Below are 19033 nucleotides of genomic sequence, written 5' to 3'. Positions count from 1 at the left end.
AATATGGGGAATTTCATTAGAAATGTCATTTTCTAAACAAAAGTTATGGGAAATGCTAATTTCAAACTATTTTTTTTGGAAATACCACTTTCGGGTTTTATGTCATATATAGAAAAGATGAAAATATCTTTGAATTTAAAAACAAAAAAAAGACTAAGGATAGTGGTGAACCAAAATCTTGGCGGATAGATCTCGTCCATCGAATTTGGAGACCTACAATGTGGACAAGATTTTTTTGTTAGCAATAGACACTAAATGTCAGACCAAACAGATACGATCAATTCAAGAGTATGAAGGATAGAACCATGGATGTATAAAAATCTTGGATTTTGGATCTGGTCCATCGGATTTGCAGATCTATAGGGTGGACAAGTTGTTTTGTTAGAAATTGACAAAAATTGACAAAAATCGCTAGACCAAGCGGATATGGTCGACTTAAGATAACAAATGACATAATAGTGATGGACAAAAACCTTGGGTCTGATTGTACTGACCATGTTTAAACGAGGCGATTAGAAAATTTTGAGCGGTTATAGCGAAGGCGGTTAAAAGAAAAGCGGTTGTAAGTACTGTTTCATTTTTTTTTTTTTGGGTCAAAATACTGCTCCATTAATAAACCTTGTAAAGACTGAAGAAATGCTTTTACTCAGGAACAGAACCCTTGTTATTTGCAATAGTTTCTCTTTTCGGAGAAGTTGTTTTGCATATCATTACGTGACAATATCATATCATAAGGCAGTTGGGAAGCTTCTTACTATAACTAAACCACTTTTTTATTCACAAATATATGCTAGTACAAGAGTGTCTTTTTGTTTTTGTTTCTAGTTAAAATCCCTTTTCAACGCAAATATATGTAGGTGCAACATTGAAGAAGGAAACATCCCTTTTCAACGCAAAAACTGATTACCTATATCATCATTCCCCTATCCGGCTATCCCCCGTAAAACGAACAAGAAAAGGATAAACAGAAAAAAAGAGATACAATATATGCACACTAAACCAGCTAATTCGCCAGCAAATCCTTGACTGCATCCCTCATATCCTCATATGAGTCACAGCATTCGAGGAACTCCACAAGTTTCAGCAGTTCTTGATCTTTTAGGTCACCCACAAAAGCCTTTATGGGCACTCCATTCTCTGGCTGCAATGAGTAAGAAGATGGATTGTCATCAACGATCAAAGCACTTCTGAGGTCTTCCCCCACTACCAAAGATAAGTCCTTTGCATATTTCCCGTTCACTTCCGTGCATGAGTCTCGATATAGCCTCTGTGAGATCACATGGTTCTTGTCTATCTTATCCAAAACCTGTGAAGCATAATCTTCTAGACCGGCTGTGAAAACCGCCACTGTGTAATTTTCACCAAGTCTATCCAAGAATTCAGTCACACCGGGACGTTTCACCACAAAGATGGGCATTATCTCCATTTCCATTTTCACCATCACCATGAAATCATATTTAACTCCCGGGATTTGTGTTGTTGAGTGAACCAACGTTTCATCAAGATCGAGGATGATTGTCCTTTTCATGTTGGTATGTTCTGTCAGAGGATCCTGAGGTTCCTCATCAAGAATTGTGTAGCCATGTTTTGTGGCTGGATAGCTGACGGTCGTGACCTTAAAGCATCTGGTAAAACAACGCAGAAGACGACAATGAAACTTCAAGATGGACATCAATGGGTAAGTTTTCTGTTGGTGTTTGTGGAACTTGGAATTTTCTGGCTTTTCTTCGATGATTCTTTCAGATGCAAATGCCATTGAGTACTTCTCCCGGCTGCTTGGTTCCCCAATGAAGAAAACAAGTTTCGTTGAACAAAATAAGCTTGCAGCTCTTCAGATGAAAGGCTTGGTAGTGGTATGTTGTTTCCTAATTTTATCTGCTTACTTTTATACGTTAATATACAATTGGTTTTAGTTTAATTCGTTTATGGGAATTTAGTGGTGAAGTAGAGCAGATGCCTACTTTTAGAAAAGTTCAGTTTAGAAAATTAGAGTACAGTTTTACTGTTTCCATGTATTCATGGACATAAATGTACATACAACATGAACCAACAAGACACACATTAAAAGTTTAGTTAAGATTAAGAGGTTTGGAGATTATATTGGGATTACAGTTGAAGTATATTGCAGCTGCTATTATTGCTACTGCACAGCTTTGGCTTTGGTGTACCTGGTGAACTAGTTAAACTATAAAACCTGTTGGAATTTGTTTCTAACTTAAAGTTGTTTATGGTTTTACATAATTTTTTACAATAAAAAAATAAAAGAAATTAATATAGTATAGAATCACTTATTGAAATTTAATAAGTGATAATAGTTTAGGTTTCGTTTATTGAAATCATTCTTCTTTAGTGTCAAGTCCAAAAGGAGCCAAGAATGAAAAATATCTTAAATGAGTTTTATGGGTCAAGCATCAACAACTCAGCTTCAAGAGTGATTACTCTGTGAAAATGTGTCAACTGTCAAGCATAGAAAGTTTATAGTCTCAGCGGTAAAATTGGCCCGAGTCGTTTTCTTGCAGTCAGTTCTTAATCATTACTCTTGTTTTCTTTGTCCAACAGAATATCTAGTAACCTATATAAGCATTCAATATATGTTTCAAAACCAGTTAAGATTACTTTCTTAAGTATTTTATTTCTTGATATCATATTGAATCAGATCAATATCTTTAAACAAAAGATGTTAATTGCTCTTCCAAAACTTTTTTTTTCCTTCCTTTTCTAAATTTTCTTGGTTACATGATACACTTTATAATGTTCTGAAGTGAAAAAAAAGCATACACAAATATTATGTAGGGGCTTTTTAAGTAGGTAAAAACGCTGAAGAAGGATGCAGAAGCATCCTTAATCAACACAAAAATACCGTTTGGCTGTATCATCCATCCCAAAAGAAAATTCAACAAAAAGAAAAAAAGAATCCCAAAAAAAAATTGAAAATAGGTTCTGCAAACAAAATTCATGTATATATATGTGCACATCAAATCAGCTTCTTAGATAGAAACTCTGTTGCTGCATCCCTTAGATCTTCGTACTGATAACATCTATCAAAGAATTCAGCAAGCTTCATCAGTTCTTGATCTTCCATGTCATCCACAAAAGGTATAATGGGAATTCCATTGTCCGGCTGCAACGAGTAGGAGAAAGGGTTGTCGTCAACTAGCAAAACACTCCCGAGGTCGGTTTTGGTCACCAGAGATAAATCTTTGGCATATCTTCCATTCATTTCTGTGCATGAATCTCGATATAGCCGCTGTGAGATCACACGGTTCTTGTCAACTTTATCAAGAATCTGTGAAGCATATTCTGGTAACCCGGCTGTGAAAATTGCCACTCGGTAGTTCTTACTGATCCTTTCAAGAAACTCTGTAACTCCTGGTCGTTTCACCACAAACATAGGTATAACCTCTCTTTCCATCTTTATCCTCACCATGAAATCGGCATTAACCCTGGTTGGCGGTTCCATTGTTGAGTGCACCAATGTTTCATCAAGATCAAGAACGACCGTCCTTTTCTTGTCATTGCGTTTCCTCAGATGAGGCTGATACTCGGGTTTCTGGAGCTTTTTGTAGCCTTGTTTCATGGTGGCTCGATGGCTAGGAGTTGCACTAGATGTGGTGGCTAGACGGAAAAACCTAGAGACGCAACGCAAGAGGCGGTTGTGGAATGTGAAGATAGAGGTGTTGAGGGACCTGAAGATGGAGCCAGCTGCTGCAACGGCCGCAGCCGAACATCTAGATTGATGATGATGATGACGGTGGTTTCTCCTTCCATGATTATGACGCCCAAATGATTTCGGTTTCGGTTTCACCAGAAATCCATGGCACGTCATTATCAAGAAATCAGAGTTCAAAACTGTGAGGAGAAATCCCGGGTTCTTTTTCTGCAGCTGGCTCAAATGGGAAACCTGGAGAAATGATAATATGTATATAGGAGCTTTAAACGTTCTAACTTCCATGCTACTGGCTTTGGTTTAGTTTTAGTTTATTATGGAGCTTTAAACGTTCTAACGTTCTAACTTTCATGGAACAGAAGAGTACTTGATTTGGTATAGTTTAGTTTATTAAGGTTGTGATCTAGAAGCTCTTGAGTTATTTTTAGCAAAATAACAATTTTTAGTCATTGACACATATATTTGAGTTCTGATTGTTTCCTCCATGGGTTCTCTCAATGGGACAGCAATATAATTTATAAATGTAAGACAGAACATTAAGCAAAAAGTGTTGGAAATATTAGGAAGGTTCAACTTAATATGCTTTGGGTGCTTATAAAACAAATGTTAGACTTCCTGTACATGTACAACAGTTATATTGCCTAATTTATAAGCACACTTGTTCTCTCAGATACTGATATACAACTGTGCTCTCTTCCATTATATATACTCACATTCGTTTAAACGACATACTTCTAAATCCAAACCACATGTGTTAAGTATAACTTTCATTAGTAAGCATGAATTTACAATTAAATCAAAGAACTCGGAAGTAAAGTTAACAGAAACTGAAAATACCATTTCAGAGTGTTACAAACATGCTGTACACAGTATTGGATTCATCATCTACTTCCAGTCGTTGGGTTTGAAGGTGGTCTGTTTCTAGGTCGTGTTCTTGGGATGATCAGAGGTCTGCAACAAACCAACGTGAAAAGCAATTCTGTAATGAACAAACTCATGCTGATCCAGACGAACAAAGTTTTCCGCCATTTCCATATAACTTTTCTGAAGAAAGGAAGACCGGATTCAACCGACAGGGATGCATCGTACAGCTCTGGAATACCTGCTCCCGGTCGAAACTCTGCACGTTGTTCGATAATTATCTTTAAGCAAGCGGTGGGAATATCCTTTTCTACAAAGCCTTTCAACTTCAGTCTTAAGGTTTGGATCTCAGAGACATATCCTGTCACTAACGGAACCACTTTAAAGAACGTCTGCACAAGACGGATAGGCTCACTTCTGAATCTTAACATGCAGGGACGCCTTATACTAGATATCGTTTGACCATCCGCAGATAAGAAGTCTACCCGAACCTTAACAAACACAAGAAGTTCCCATATCAGAATGGATAAACAAACACAAGTAAATAATGTAGTGATTTACCCTACTTATTCAAGTTTATTGAAGAAAAACGAATACGCATAAGATACTATTATAAGCCAGAGAAATGCAATGATTAACAGGGTTTGGATATAGCTAATACGAATACCTGAAACATGCCGAGATTTTTATTGTATGCAGACTCAGGTAACGTCATTGACAGAGTGATATCTAACTTCTGGTCTCGAGGTATAGCACGCAATCCCCTGATCTTCGACATTTCATTACTCTCCTTGCAACTTCCAACACAATCAACACCAACACACGAGGTTATTGGCACATACGCTTCTGGACTATTCTTGGTGTAATCGAAATTCAAAGTCTCCTTGACAACAAATGGTTCATCCGTAATACGGTTTATCATATAACCACCAACCATAAGAGACGAAACCAACAAGGCAAGAAGCACAATGCCTACATAAACAGCCCAAAACATACCCCAACCAAACTTGTACGCAACACTCAACATCCGTTTGGTATCATTTAACCAACTCAACCTAAACGGATTCATAGTCCCAAATAACATATCACTAATCTCTGCAACTCTAGCCATTAGAAACCGTCTGCCAAACCTAACTGTGCTAAAGGGATCGAGAAAGATGAGAAAGCAGTAATGGAGTAACCATGGAGGAAATGTGAGTAAGCTTGTCATCAAACTGATCTGAAACTCGATTGCTTTGATCACTAGCCCAGCCAAAAACCCAAGAAGAGACCACTCTGATGGTTCACGAAGCTGCGGTGCAGATCCGTCGTTGTCATCATCATCATCGCTGCTCACGGTTGTCACCGTGGATTCTTCGTGAAACGGGTCAACCCGGTTCAGAACCGGATCAATTACATTCATATCGTTCCCTTTATCATCAATTACATCCACGTCGTTTTTTTTCCCCGGAGATTGATCAATCAGGTCATCGGTTGATTCGATTACGTCGTTATTAAGCTCCTCCCTCTTTTCCACATTTCTATCGGAGGAGATTGAATCGCGGCGATGTGCGGACTTTCGCCGCCGTAAAAGAGACGGATGAGGGTGGGAATTGGAACGGATCGGAAAGCAATCGTAATAAAACTCGTCAGGTGCGTCGAGGAATCGATCGAATTCTTCTTCAGTGGTGGTGCTAGGGTTTGAATCGGACTCGGACTCCATTGATGATGATAACACAGAAGAAGAAGAAGAAGATTGCGTGTGAGTAGCCAAAGGTTTCAAAAGCTTCGGTGACGATAAGCGTGATAGAGCTCACAAACGGCGTGACCAGGTTTCTTTTTTTTCTTTTTCGATTTTAATTTTACACGTCACCCGATAACCGGAGCGGACTATCAAACCGGATTATTTATTAACCGGAGTTGATTAGTGAGAGATTACATTTCATTCAAACACTATCATAATCTTTGTGGAAGAAGACTATCTAACTATGATACCAAAAGATGGATTAGAAAATGATTGATTGTTTGTTTGGTGGTAATGTGGTATCATAGTTAGATAGTCTTCCACAAAGATTATGATAGTGTTTGAATGAAATGTAATCTCTCACTAATCAACTTTATTTAGGTATAAAATCATTTACTAGGTTTTATAAACGTGATAGAATGTAAAAATCATAAGACTAGGACTAAAGGATACTTATGATTCTTTTTGTCCCCTCTTAATCATAAAAAAATCGTTCATCATATGGGGGATATGATTCTCCTAATACTCCTTGTATTATAGTTGGTTGTTGACTTTTAGAATTCAAAGTGACCTATTATTAGCTTTAACTTATTTTTTAATTATTATTATTTAGTCATACCAAAATACTACTACTACTTATTACTTGACAATTTATAGCATTTTTTTTGGTCATTAGCAACTTAATGTGGCTAATATAGATCTAGAGATGTAATTAGTTTGTTTATCAAGATTTTGTTGTTGTTGTTGTTATTGTCTTGTTGATGTTCTTGTTGTTGTGTATTGCAAATAAGATATCTCTAAAGCCATATAGATGATACTTGACTTAAATTCATCAAACAGTGATGCTTTGCTAGTTTTGCTTATGGGCGAATTTGCCTGATAGCCAAAACAAAAAAAAGTAACAAAGAAAATAGCCTAATAATAAACAAAATTAAGTGAGTAACCATTGGCTGAGGTAAAAAAACAAGAAAGGAGTAAGGTGAGGAACACGCGCAGCAGCAAAGAGTGTTGGTGTAGAAGATTTTTATTTTAATTATTTATTTATTTGGATAAATAGATTATACCCCTTTACATTTTATTTTAATATATCTTTTCAACAAAATTAATTAAAATTTTGAAATTTATCATAAAAAGTTATATTATTTTTTCTGCATTCGACATAACTTGAATTTTTAAATTCGGATATTGAAAATTTTACAAAATGAATAGTGTTTACAATAAGAACATGTTAGAGCAAGTTTAACGGTGGAGTGTTAGAAAAAGATTTTATTTATGCTTTTAATTATAATAATTAAAAATAATAAAGTTAAAAACTTTTTAAAAACTGTAAAATGGTATGCTCCATTGGTAGATCCTAATTTTGGGTTCTTAAATTAAAATTTTTTTTTTTTGAAAATTGTAATATGTTAAGTACAATTTGGTTTGTTGACCACTGTAAAATAGTATGCTCCAAGACTGACAAACCAAGAAAATAACCAATGTAAGCAGAGAGATTTCTAAACAAACGATTACAACTTGCTCAGCTTGCTAGTAAAACCAGTTTCTCGTCTAGTCCCATTTTTTTTGATAGTTTAGGTCCTGCTAGGCTCTTGGCAGCCTCATTGGCATCTGGATGTAGATGAATCAACATGTGAGTTAGACATTTAAAAGCTACAAGAAGTTTAACCGAAAAGATTGGATATGCATGCGCTTATATATCAAGCAAGTGAGTTACCATCTGAATATGAAATTTCCTCATCGGAATTGCTTCCATCTTCATTACGATTCCAAAACTCGGAGTACTGTCCCTCATTGGTTATTTTGTTCGAGCTTGAAAAAGAAAGGGTACAGAGTTCAGTTAGACTTTGTATATACCTTGCGACGCATATTTAGAAGCGGTTAAAGGCAAAACCTGGTGATGAAAATTCGAGAAGAATTGTGTCTTCGAGAGACAGTGGTCATGAGCTCCTCCAAGGAATGAGCAACTTGATTTGGATGCTTACATGCATCACACGTTTTTTTTTGCATTGCTACGCAGGAAACTTCTTGCAACAAGAAAGTTAGCAGCTTACCTTAATAGAGCGTTAAAGGATTTGATTGAATAAAAACAGAATAAAGCATAACTGAAGCAAAAACATCACACAATGTAATCCTAAAGATAATACAACTCATGGTACAATGCTATAATCATGCCTCTTCTTGAGTTAAACCTAAAGATTTAGAAACAATAAGTCGATTCTAGAACTAACATAAGACTAAGTGGTAACCCAAAATGCTCAATATATCATCCATCTCTATGACAAGTGAAAGAGCTTAACAACAAAAACATAGCAGAAGAGAGAAACTTAAGTAACCGGTGTAAAGTGTTGATCTAGGTTAGAAAAAACCTGAATAGATTGGGCAATATGAGTGATAAATGCAGAGGAAAATTTCAAGTCTTTAACAGTTCTTTTGGCAAAGACAACGACTTCATTGTTCGGGTCTTAATCAATTTCAAACAAATTAATCGAAGAAGAAGTAGAGGAAGAGATGAAACTCACATCCTGAACTTGCTAAAATCAAACACCCAATCGAAAGACCCAATCGACAAACACCCAATATTAATCAAACAAACTCACATCCTGAACCCTAATTTTACTAGTAAATTCCCAAATCAGTAAACCCTAAATTTCTAATTTCTACTCTCAATTCAGAAGATAGTAAAGATCTACACTTTAAATCAGAGATATGCGTACCATGAGAACAAGATTGGAGCGTCCTTAAACCAAACTCATCGATTTCTTTAACTTCCCGATTGGTGTTTGCGGTTGAGGAATCAGGCCGAAGTTGTCACCAGCGTCGCTTAGATGGTGATAACGACAAATTAGAAACCGATTTCCGACACATCTCTTCTCTCAATTCGACGAATTGAGACTTCAGAGGAAAATCACAGAGAAGGAGGTCGACAGAAACGAAAGAAAGAAGAAAAAATCTTTGTGCGACTTTTTTTTTTGTTTTTGTTAATTTCTCCAACCAATGACAGAGCAACACATATACAATCCTAAACAATTCTAAAAATGCTTAACTTAGAATCGGTTTTAGCATTATTAATGTGTTTTGATTTATTTTTAATCATAAGCATTCCTTAACAATCAGTTAAAAATCACCGTTGAACTTGCTCTTATACTAGGATTATACATATATCTGATCTATAAGATTTTAACTCAAAGCGGTATAAATAAAATTTTAATGTAAAAATATAACTTAAATCAAATTAAACTTATAATAAAGAAAAAATGTTATATCCTAATAAATGAATTTTTGAAATAGTATAGAAAAATAAAATGGTATAGAACATAGATACAACTCAAATCGCGAAATAAACTCACAACAAAGAAAAATGCTATACCCTAAGATATACAACATAAGCAACCCAATCAATCGTAAAACATAAAAGATAGACAACTCAAACGACCGAATTAAACGCACAAAAAAAAACACTATACCCTAAGGGACACAAAATAGGCAACCCAAACAACCGTGTTAAACACTAACTGTATATGTTTTACATATTAATCGAGTTAAATGCCGACAATCAAACAATACAATATATAAATTGTTTATGTATTTTTATTTATAGTTTAAATTAATGTATGTATGCAATGTAAACAATTTGAAACTTGAGAAACATACTTTTAAAAATGGAATAGTGTTGTTGTGTTCTATATATTACAAATATTTTTGTTATTTTAGTTAGTGTATTAATTATTTTTTCTTGTCTTAATATCTTTAAATCATAGTAAACATAAAAAAATAATCTATAGTTTTAAGGGGAATTGGGTTGTATAACCAAAAAAAAAACTATAATTCACAAACTAACCACACTAACCATATATCAATTATATTCTGTGTATTTATGTATTAATGACAGTTTTTGCTCTTTTTATTTTCTTCTGACCACCACCACCTCCCAACCTCCGGCCATCACCACCGCCGGCAACCACCGCCCAACCTCCGGCCATCACCACCGCCGGCAACCACCACCACCGCCGGCCACTACCTCTTCCGGCAGCCGACTTCTGGCAACCTCTCCTGGCCGCCGACCTCCGCCTGCCAGCCTCCGGCCACCAACTCCGGCCGTCGATCTCCGGTTACTACCTCCGGCCGCCGACCTCCGGCCGCTTCTTCCAAAGCTCCGACCACCGGTCTCCAGCCATCTTCTCTGCCGCCGGCCACCTACTCCGCCGCCGGCCGCTGGCCAACAGCCACCACCCCTTCTCTATCTAAAATACTAAATTGGTAATTTTACCCTATCCTTATCCTGATTTCTTAATTTTTTTGAATATGGTGATATATTCTTCTATGATTTTTTTATTTTGGTCACCCACTTAATTCATCCTAGTTTTAACTGAGTTTGTGAAATTAAAAATAATTTGTTTAAAGAAAATTTATTGCAAAATATGAAAAAGTAAAGAAAAAAGGAAAAAAAAATGAGAGCAAATGAGAGATGGCATATATATGTAAAGCATAGAGAAAGAAAAATACAAACGTAGACACAAGAATAGGGGCCAGTGACAACTATTAATCATGTAGTGAGGATAGAATTGTCATTAATATATATTATATAGTGTATATGATTTTTTCATGGTTAGAGTGGTTACACACTGAACTATAATTTTTTTGTTGGTCATTCCTGCCAATTTCCCTTTGCCTATTACCCCTGGTTTTGCGACCTGTCAATTTCATATTGTTTTGTCTTTTTCATTTTGTGTTCTTTTAAATTTAAGAGAATGTACATGTTCTTTAAAGAAGCTTCATAATGAATAATTGTTTTTTTACTATTTTGGAAACCTTTTTCTTTTTTTCTTTGTGCGACTACTATTTTCGTCATTCAATAACAAACCATTCACACAAAGGATTAAAATTCTTTAAACGGATATAAACACTATTTTTGATCTCTGTCTTTTTCTAGTGGATGATAAGACTTTTGTAGGGTTAGTGATTTGTTTTTTTTTTTTGCTTTTTCTCTTGGGTGGGTTTATACCATTCTTTTTTGGTTTTATACGTCTCTCTGTAAACCCAAAATTTGACTGAAAGATTGTAAATTAGAAAGAAAAAAATTTGACTAGTAAAAAAATATGTTTTTTGAAAAAAACGAGGGGATGAGAAATCACTGTTCGTGGATTCTTTATTGCCATTACATAATTCTAGCAATCCTCTAAAACCATCATCACACTTGCCAACAAACCAAACCCAGGAAAAATTCCAGATCTTCCCTTACCATTTTCTATATTACATTGATTTAGGGAGATTTGTTGTTGCTGTGTATGAAATGTATACCGAGAAGAAGAAGAAGAAGAAGGATGTTAATATCTTCTTTGCATTTTCTGTTTTTGCAATGATTTGCTTCAATTTTTACAGTATAAATGCTCTCAAATTACCCCAAGAAGAAGGTTTGTTCCAAGTTAGTCCCTTTCTGGTTTTGCCACCTTTTTTATAAGAAATATGAATCCTTTCTTCTCTTTCCTTTTTGGATGTTGGGTTTACAGATTCTTTTAGCAAAGTTCGCTCTTTTATCATTTGTTTGGTTCGTGAATTTTTGTTTATATGGTAAAAAGTTTTGATTTTTTTTTGTTACATTTTTTACAAAGGGGATGTTCTTATTGGTCACCTGTAAATATCTGGTGAAGTTAGTTTTTTTTCTTTTAATTGAAGTAGTCGAGACCAGAATCTACAGGAGAATTATAAATCTTGATTAGTTGATTGGGTCAATTTGCGTTTACTGAATCATGTTTTGATTTTAAATTCCCTTTGACCATTGAGTTTCCTTGAGCAAAGAACTTGTCATGTCTCAGTATTAAACTCTTATTTAGACCGTTTAAATTCTTATTAGACCTTTCACATGATGATGGTGTTCATGTGTCAAGAGTGAAAGGCAATTTCTTTAACAATTCTATATAGACCGTTTAAATTCTTATTTGTTGAAGCAATCATACATGTTTTTTTTGGTGTGAATGAAGATGTTTAGATAAATTGCTCGTCTTGATTTCGATTCATGTTAGTTTCATGATTGTTGGACTCATTATGAGTATAAATCTTTTGTTCTTACACAACTCATTTCTACTGATATATGATGCTGTTATTGCTTCTGTGCTTAGTCGATGCTCTGGAGCAAATCGCTACCACATTGGGCTCGAGATTCTGGAAATTTGATGCTGAAAGTTGTAAGGTTGAAATGGTGGGGTTAACCGAAACTCCTCCTCCAACAGCTAAGCAAGAGATAGAATGTGAATGCAGTCCCACCAACGACACTGATTGTCATATTATCAGATTGTAAGAATTCTCAGGCTTCCTTCAGAGTTGAATGTCTTTTCCCCTTATAAGATCTCAAAGAACTTATGGTTATATCCGTGTTTGGTAATGCACCGTTGATTAGTGATATTTGCTATGTAGTAGAAAAGGTAAAATTGTTGTCTCTAGGTTTAGAGATTCTTCTGTACAGATGCTAGAGTTAAATTTGCTTGATGTTATCTACTGTATGACCCACTTTACTTGAGTTTATCTTTGGTGCATCTTTGTGGTAGTTATTTTCTAATTGCTCTTTGACTTGTTCTTTAGTGCATTCAAGTACCATAATCTTCCAGGAACTCTTCCTCAAATAGTCAAGCTTCCCTACCTTCAGGAGATGTAAGAGCTCTCGTAAAAGTATCTCAACCTAAGATGAAAGCTGCTAATTTTGACCACTGTTTTCTTGCTATATTTTAGAGATTTGGCCTACAATTACATCAATGGGACCTTACCACGGGAATGGGCTTTTTCAAATTTAACTTTTATGTAAGAACAATTCCCTATTATTTTTAGCTTTATTGTCAAAATGCTCTTGTACAGTAACAGACTGTCTCCGCAGATCTCTTCTTGCGAACCGGCTGTCAGGGGAAATTCCGAAAGAGTTTGGAAACTCTTCGACACTAACATACTTGTAAGTCTAGAGCATTGGTCAATCTTCTTTGTTCTGGAAATTGGTTTGGTGTTTTTTTCAGCGGAAAGTTCATGTACTATCCGTCAACTTTAGCTGGTGGAGATATTAGTTCTTTTTACCTCTTGAAACTTGCACTGCTAGATCTCACTATTAGCATTTCCTGAAGGGGAACCCGTTAAAGTTTTCAACTTATCATGTTGTATGCTTAGCTGAACAATTCGAATACTTCGGTGCACTTCACGTTTGAAAAAGTTTTAGCATTCTCTAGGGATGTGCTATTATATTATTTTTGGCTGCTCTTGTATAGGGATCTCGAGGCGAATGCATTTTCTGGAACTATTCCTCAGGAGCTTGGAAACTTGGTCCACTTGGAAACAATGTGAGAGTTTCTCATTCTCTGTCTATTCTTTGTTTCCTTTATTGTGCCGATATTTTAGCGTGTGGTGTGTTTCTGAAGGGTTTCTGGTGGGTCATTTCTTCTTACAGGTTGCTTTCCTCCAACAAATTGACGGGACATTTGCCAGCTTCACTAGCTAGACTACAGAATATGACGGATTTGTAAGCTTTTGTTATATGTTTCCCCCTAACTTCTACTCATTATGGTGGACTTTGTTGTTCATCTGCTACTTGGTTTTTCATAATGCAGCAGGATTAACGATCTCAAACTTAGCGGAACAATACCTAGTTACATACAGAATTGGAAGGAACTCAAGAGACTGTAAATTCCTTTCTTTTTTTATTTAACTCTTCTCTGTTTTTATCAAGCACTCAGTGATGGTATTCTTTTCATTCCTTGTAGTGAAATTATTGCATCTGGTCTTACTGGTCCAATCCCAGCGGTCATCTCAGGTCTGAGCAATCTTAATCATTTGTGAGTAGACACTAGACACCACTCTTATGACGTTCATTTTTTTTTCTCTCTCCATAAACTTAGTTTGTTTTCATCTATCGTAATGTAATTGACACTTTTATTACAATGATCTATTGTTTTCAGGAGGATCAGTGATATAGGTGGACCAGTCCAACCATTCCCTTCGTTAAAGAACGTAACAGGTTTAGTTAAACTGTAAGTTAGTCCTGTCATATGCTTTTTGAAGCTGTTTCATCTATCTCTGATTTAATATATTATTTATGTGTATGTTTACATTGTAGGGTATTGAAGGACTGTAACATTTCTGGACAAATTCCTGTTTATCTCTCATATATGAAAAAGTTGGAGACACTGTAAGCCTATCTTCCGACCTTTTTATCAAGTATCAGTGGTTCCCAGCGAACTACGTATCAGTGATTATTAGTTGATGTACTACTGAAGAATTATGAACTTAAATGAAATGAAGATTAGGTTTGTACATGAAACAATGACATGATTTGATTGATTCTTGTTATGTTGGTGCATAGGGACTTGAGTTTTAATAGGTTGGTTGGGGGAATTCCATCGTTTGCACATTCAGAAGACTTACGGTTTATGTAAGTGAAAAGATTCTACTGTCATCTACGTTAAATATCTATCTTGCTTTGACTTAAAATTATCAGTTGACTGATTTTTGCAGAATTTTGACTGGAAACATGCTTGAGGGAGATGCTCCAGATGAATTACTAAGGGATGGAATCACTATGTGTGTATATCTCTGGAGTTTGCAAATTGCCTAATAAAATTGCCACCTCAAAAGAATTTGAATCCATTTTGATGTGAATTCACTTGTTGATGCAGAGATCTTTCATATAACAATCTCAAGTGGCAGAGTCCCGAGAGTCGTTCTTGTCGGCCAAACATGTGAGGATACTGTCATGTTTTCCTCTTTTACGTTTTGGTTGTCATAATTGGCATGTTTAACTGATATTTAACTCAACTTTTATTGTTTTAGGAATTTGAATCTAAACTTGTTTCAGAGCACTTCCACGAAAAAATCGTAAGGTCTTTTCTTTTGAATGTGTTTATCATCTAGCTTCCATATTTGTATGTAGTTTAAATCTACACAAGTGTTTGTACTTTTCCGGAAAAGATATTGCACAAATGATATGCAATTCCCAATTGATGTTTTTTGTAGGAGCAAATTTCTGCCGTGCATCAAAGATTTCAAATGTCCTCGATGTAAGTACCCACAATCACATTAGGACTAGTAGACCACCTGCTAAAATGCCTTCTACTTTAGTCCCACATCAATATTGTTATTTCCTGTCTTGTTATCATCATATAATATATATGTTGATGGGGAAAATTCACTTGTTTATTCTCTCTCTCACTTTATGCAATTTGTGTTTTAATGGCAGATTCTAGCTGCTTGCATGTGAACTGCGGTGGAAGCGATATATATGTGAAGGAGAAAAACACAAAAGAATTATATGAAGGAGACGGAGGGGTTGAAGGTGGTGCTGCTAAGTATTATTTGAAACCTGGCGCTAACTGGGGATTTAGCAGTACAGGGGACTTTATGGACGACAATAATTTCCAAAATACAAGATTTACCATGTTTGTTCCAGCTTCTAACCTGTCTGATCTATACAAAACAGCAAGAGTAGCTCCAGTAACTCTTACTTACTTCCATGCCTGCTTGGAAAATGGAAACTACACTATAAATCTAGACTTTGCTGAGATGCGGTTCACCAATGATGACACCTATAACCGGCTTGGGAGGCGTTTGTTTGACATTTACATTCAGGTTAGCTTTTGCCATTGCTGGTGAAATTTAAAGTGGCTTTGAATGTGATGTGTGTTTTTTTTTATTTTTATTTTTGTCTTAACGCCTCTTATTGGCAGGAGAAATTAGTGGCTAAGGACTTCAACATCATGGATGAAGCCAAGGGAGCTCTAAAACCTGTAATAAAACCATTTACTGCCAATGTGACAAACCACTTTTTAACAATCAGGTTGCGTTGGACCGGTAAAGGAACAACCAGGATTCCCACTAGAGGGGTTTATGGTCCTATCATATCGGCTATTTCCATAGTTTCAGGTAGCTTTCTTATTATCTCGCAGAAGCCAGGCAGATATGCGCATCTGATTTTCTATGCATTTTGAACTCTTTTCTCACCGCAGTGATTTTTCGTAATACTAATACCCTAAATGTACAGATTCTAAGCCGTGCGAACGTCCAAAAACTGGAATGAGCTTGGGAGGATCTATTGCTATTGGAATTGGAGTCCCATGTCTTATTATCTTTATCGTTGGAATTCTGTGGTGGTGTGGCTGCCTCCCCGGATGTGGTCAAAGGCGAAAAGGTGAACACTGATTTTTTTCATTCTTTCTTGCTTTTGATATGGAGTTGATAATACATATATATACTGGAGTGTTTCTTATATCAAGTCTGAGCGAAGAAGCCAGGTTATTTTCATTTGAAAAGAGAAACATTGTGAATTTCTGTAAGAAACGGAAGTAAGTGTTTTTTTTTTTTGTTTATTGATTCTGAGTTTTTTGAATCACAGACCCCAATGAAGAAGAGTTGCCTTCTGGAACTTTTACATTAAGGCAAATCAAATTTGCTACAGATGACTTCAATCCAACTAACAAGATTGGAGAAGGTGGTTTCGGTCCAGTATTTAAGGTAAGATTACAGGATGGGGTGATTCTTGATATATGAAGAAACTAAAGTTGTAGTGCAGCTCATGAGGCTGATAGAGAATCTCAATTGCAGGGTGTGTTAGCAGATGGAAGAGTTGTAGCAGTCAAGCAACTCTCATCTAAATCGAGACAAGGGAACCGAGAATTTCTAAACGAGATTGGCGCAATATCTTGTCTTCAACATCCATATCTAGTCAAGCTTCATGGCTTCTGCGTCGAGCGGGCTCAGCTATTACTGGTGTATGAATACATGGAAAATAACAGTTTATCTCACGCGTTATTCAGTGAGTTCTTTTTTTTTAGAATTTAACCTATGGCGAATGAAAGCTTTTTGATGCTTTAGCTCTAAATGATATGTGTTTGTCTTCCAATGTTTAGGTCCAAAGCATGAACAGATTCCACTGGACTGGCCTACTAGGTATAAAATTTGCAGCGGGATTGCGAAGGGTCTCGCGTTTCTCCATGAGGAGTCACCGTTGAAGTTTGTACACAGAGACATCAAGGCCACAAATATTCTATTGGACAAGGATTTAACTCCCAAGATATCTGATTTCGGATTGGCTAGGCTTGACGAAGAGGAGAAAACACATGTCAGCACAAAAGTCGCTGGGACTATGTGAGGCTTGAGCCTGCCCTTAATCTTTGTTATTTTTATTACAATTACGTTTGTTTGTTAACTAGAAGAATCATGTGAACCTATGCAGAGGATATATGGCACCAGAATACGCACTGTGGGGTTACCTAAGTTTCAAAGCAGATGTCTATAGCTTTGGCGTTTTGGTTCTAGAGATTGTTGCTGGCATAACCAACAGTAATTTCATGGCAGCAGGAGATTCCGTCTGTCTCTTGGAATGGGTAAATATGATTCCAAGTCTCAACTGCTTATGAACTTTTTTAGAACCACAAAAAAACAGTTTTCTTGATAAACACGTTTGGTGTATCTGCAGGCTAACGAGTGCCTAGAATCAGGGCACTTGATGCAAGTGGTGGATGAGAGATTGAGGCCGGAAGTGGACAAAAAAGAAGCAGAAGCAGTTATAAAAGTAGCTCTCGTGTGCACGAGCGCTTCTCCAACAGATCGACCTATTATGTCAGAGGTCGTTGCGATGCTCGAAGGTCTCTATCCAGTGCCAGAGACAACACCAGGAACAAGTAGGAACTCAGGGGATATAAGGTTTAAAGCATTTAAAGATTTAAGGAAAGAAATGGAGAACAGCAGTAAAACACAGCGTTCTGTTAAAAGTTATCCGTCTTCTTCTTCGACTTCCTCTGGGGCCGGACAAGAAAGAAACAAAGAAGAAGAGTCAAGGAGTTGAACAATTTATCCCAATTCCTAGTTCCCTCTGTTTTTGTAAAATGATCTGAGTACTATTAATTTTGTAAAATGTTTTTGAGTTTATTCCACGGCTTAGTCATTTACAGCAATTCCCCATATCTGTATTTAGGTTCTGTTTAGCTGGGGACTGAATGTTGTGGAGAATGAGAATCGAAACTCAAACGATATGTAATCAATCAGTGATCTTTTCATTCCCAAGTCATGCCTGCCTAGTACATCGGAGTGCTTCTTAAATGTATAACAAATCTAACCTATTGAACCAGATTTGTGAAATGATCTGTACACAAACCATGAAATGTCTTCATTTTCTTAATATAGAATGTAATCGTAATAAACTAGTTCCTGTGTGTACCTAATTGTCTAAAATAGTCTATTTGACGAGTTGACTTACCAAGGAAAGGACCAAATTGACTCAAGTCCGTATAGTACTATAGTACCTTGTTGCATGAAACTATAAAATACTTTGAAAGAGGATCAATAAAAAAGGAGCAAACGAATTTTAATCCCAACTTGTTCTTGGATCCATGGGAAAGTTTAAGTCAACCATCAAGAAGGTTGATTAATAAATAAATAGAATAACCAACTAGTTCAAGTATTCAGCATAAGAAATTTCATGTAATATTCCATCAAGTTTTTTTTATACAAAACTGGTTAACCCCTCCAGTTTCTATTTATTGACAAACTAGCCACGGTCTTTGAAATTGGGACTGAATATCTAAAATTAGAGTTGTTTATGCAAGTTTTTTAAATCCGAAAGTGGTGACAAATATGACTTAAGAATCATGAGATCTCACAGGTTTTAACTTTTAAGTATGTTCTTTTAGTAGTTTTAAGAGTAAAATGCAAAGGACAAGGGTGAATAAACTTCAAATTAAAAGTTCTCCTCAGAATGTAAGTAAACAGAAACAGAGAGCCCGGACCGTAATTACCAAAAGTGATACATTTATCCG

General features: G+C 36.1%; 5 protein-coding genes across 9 annotated transcripts; 2 read left to right on the top strand and 3 right to left on the bottom strand.

The window, feature by feature from the left end:
• Positions 1 to 1003: 1003 nt before the first annotated feature.
• LOC104777006 (uncharacterized) lies at positions 1004 to 1672 on the bottom strand. The gene has a single exon (XM_010501195.1). The coding sequence runs from the start codon at positions 1670 to 1672 to the stop codon at positions 1004 to 1006; it is 669 nt and encodes a 222-aa protein (XP_010499497.1).
• Positions 1665 to 2175, top strand: LOC109130531 (uncharacterized). The gene is made up of 2 exons (XM_087507276.1): positions 1665 to 1853; positions 2113 to 2175. The coding sequence occupies exons 1-2, from the start codon at positions 1731 to 1733 to the stop codon at positions 2173 to 2175; spliced, it is 186 nt and encodes a 61-aa protein (XP_087363402.1). The 5' UTR covers positions 1665 to 1730.
• Positions 2176 to 2893: 718 nt separating this feature from the next.
• Positions 2894 to 3826, bottom strand: LOC104777005 (uncharacterized). The gene has a single exon (XM_010501194.2). It carries the CDS (start codon positions 3824 to 3826, stop codon positions 2975 to 2977), a length of 852 nt encoding a protein of 283 aa, XP_010499496.1. The 3' UTR covers positions 2894 to 2974.
• A 591-nt stretch (positions 3827 to 4417) lies between these two features.
• On the bottom strand, positions 4418 to 6552 carry LOC104777004 (seipin-2-like). The gene is made up of 2 exons (XM_010501192.3): positions 5196 to 6552; positions 4418 to 5019 (listed from the first exon to the last, which is right to left on the bottom strand). Exons 1-2 carry the CDS (start codon positions 6228 to 6230, stop codon positions 4549 to 4551), a joined length of 1506 nt encoding a protein of 501 aa, XP_010499494.1. The 5' UTR covers positions 6231 to 6552; the 3' UTR covers positions 4418 to 4548.
• Positions 6553 to 9994: 3442 nt separating this feature from the next.
• LOC104777003 (putative LRR receptor-like serine/threonine-protein kinase RFK1) lies at positions 9995 to 18281 on the top strand. Of its 5 annotated transcripts, none has more exons than XM_087508935.1 (24): positions 9995 to 10508; positions 12368 to 12542; positions 12828 to 12896; positions 12975 to 13043; positions 13117 to 13188; positions 13496 to 13567; positions 13675 to 13746; positions 13835 to 13906; positions 13988 to 14059; positions 14183 to 14254; positions 14341 to 14412; positions 14587 to 14655; positions 14739 to 14804; positions 14900 to 14962; positions 15054 to 15098; positions 15237 to 15280; positions 15460 to 15848; positions 15947 to 16142; positions 16261 to 16407; positions 16612 to 16730; positions 16821 to 17031; positions 17126 to 17363; positions 17452 to 17602; positions 17695 to 18281. In XM_087508935.1, exons 2-24 carry the CDS (start codon positions 12445 to 12447, stop codon positions 18061 to 18063), a joined length of 2847 nt encoding a protein of 948 aa, XP_087365061.1. In that variant the 5' UTR covers positions 9995 to 10508; positions 12368 to 12444; the 3' UTR covers positions 18064 to 18281. The 5 variants fall into 5 exon arrangements, with proteins under 5 accessions (XP_087365061.1, XP_087365059.1, XP_087365062.1 ...); XM_087508933.1 differs by lacking the exon at positions 9995 to 10508 and adding an exon at positions 11020 to 11662; XM_087508936.1 differs by lacking the exon at positions 9995 to 10508 and adding an exon at positions 11163 to 11662 and having other exon boundaries at positions 13988 to 14037.
• The last annotated feature ends 752 nt before the right edge of the window (positions 18282 to 19033 follow it).

Source organism: Camelina sativa, chromosome 3, assembly GCF_030686135.1.
Source record: "Camelina sativa cultivar CO46 ecotype springtype chromosome 3, ASM3068613v1".
Taxonomy (NCBI): Eukaryota; Viridiplantae; Streptophyta; class Magnoliopsida; order Brassicales; family Brassicaceae; genus Camelina; species Camelina sativa.
The sequence above is the reverse complement of the archived record's forward strand: the minus strand, read 5'-3'. Positions and strand labels throughout refer to the sequence as shown.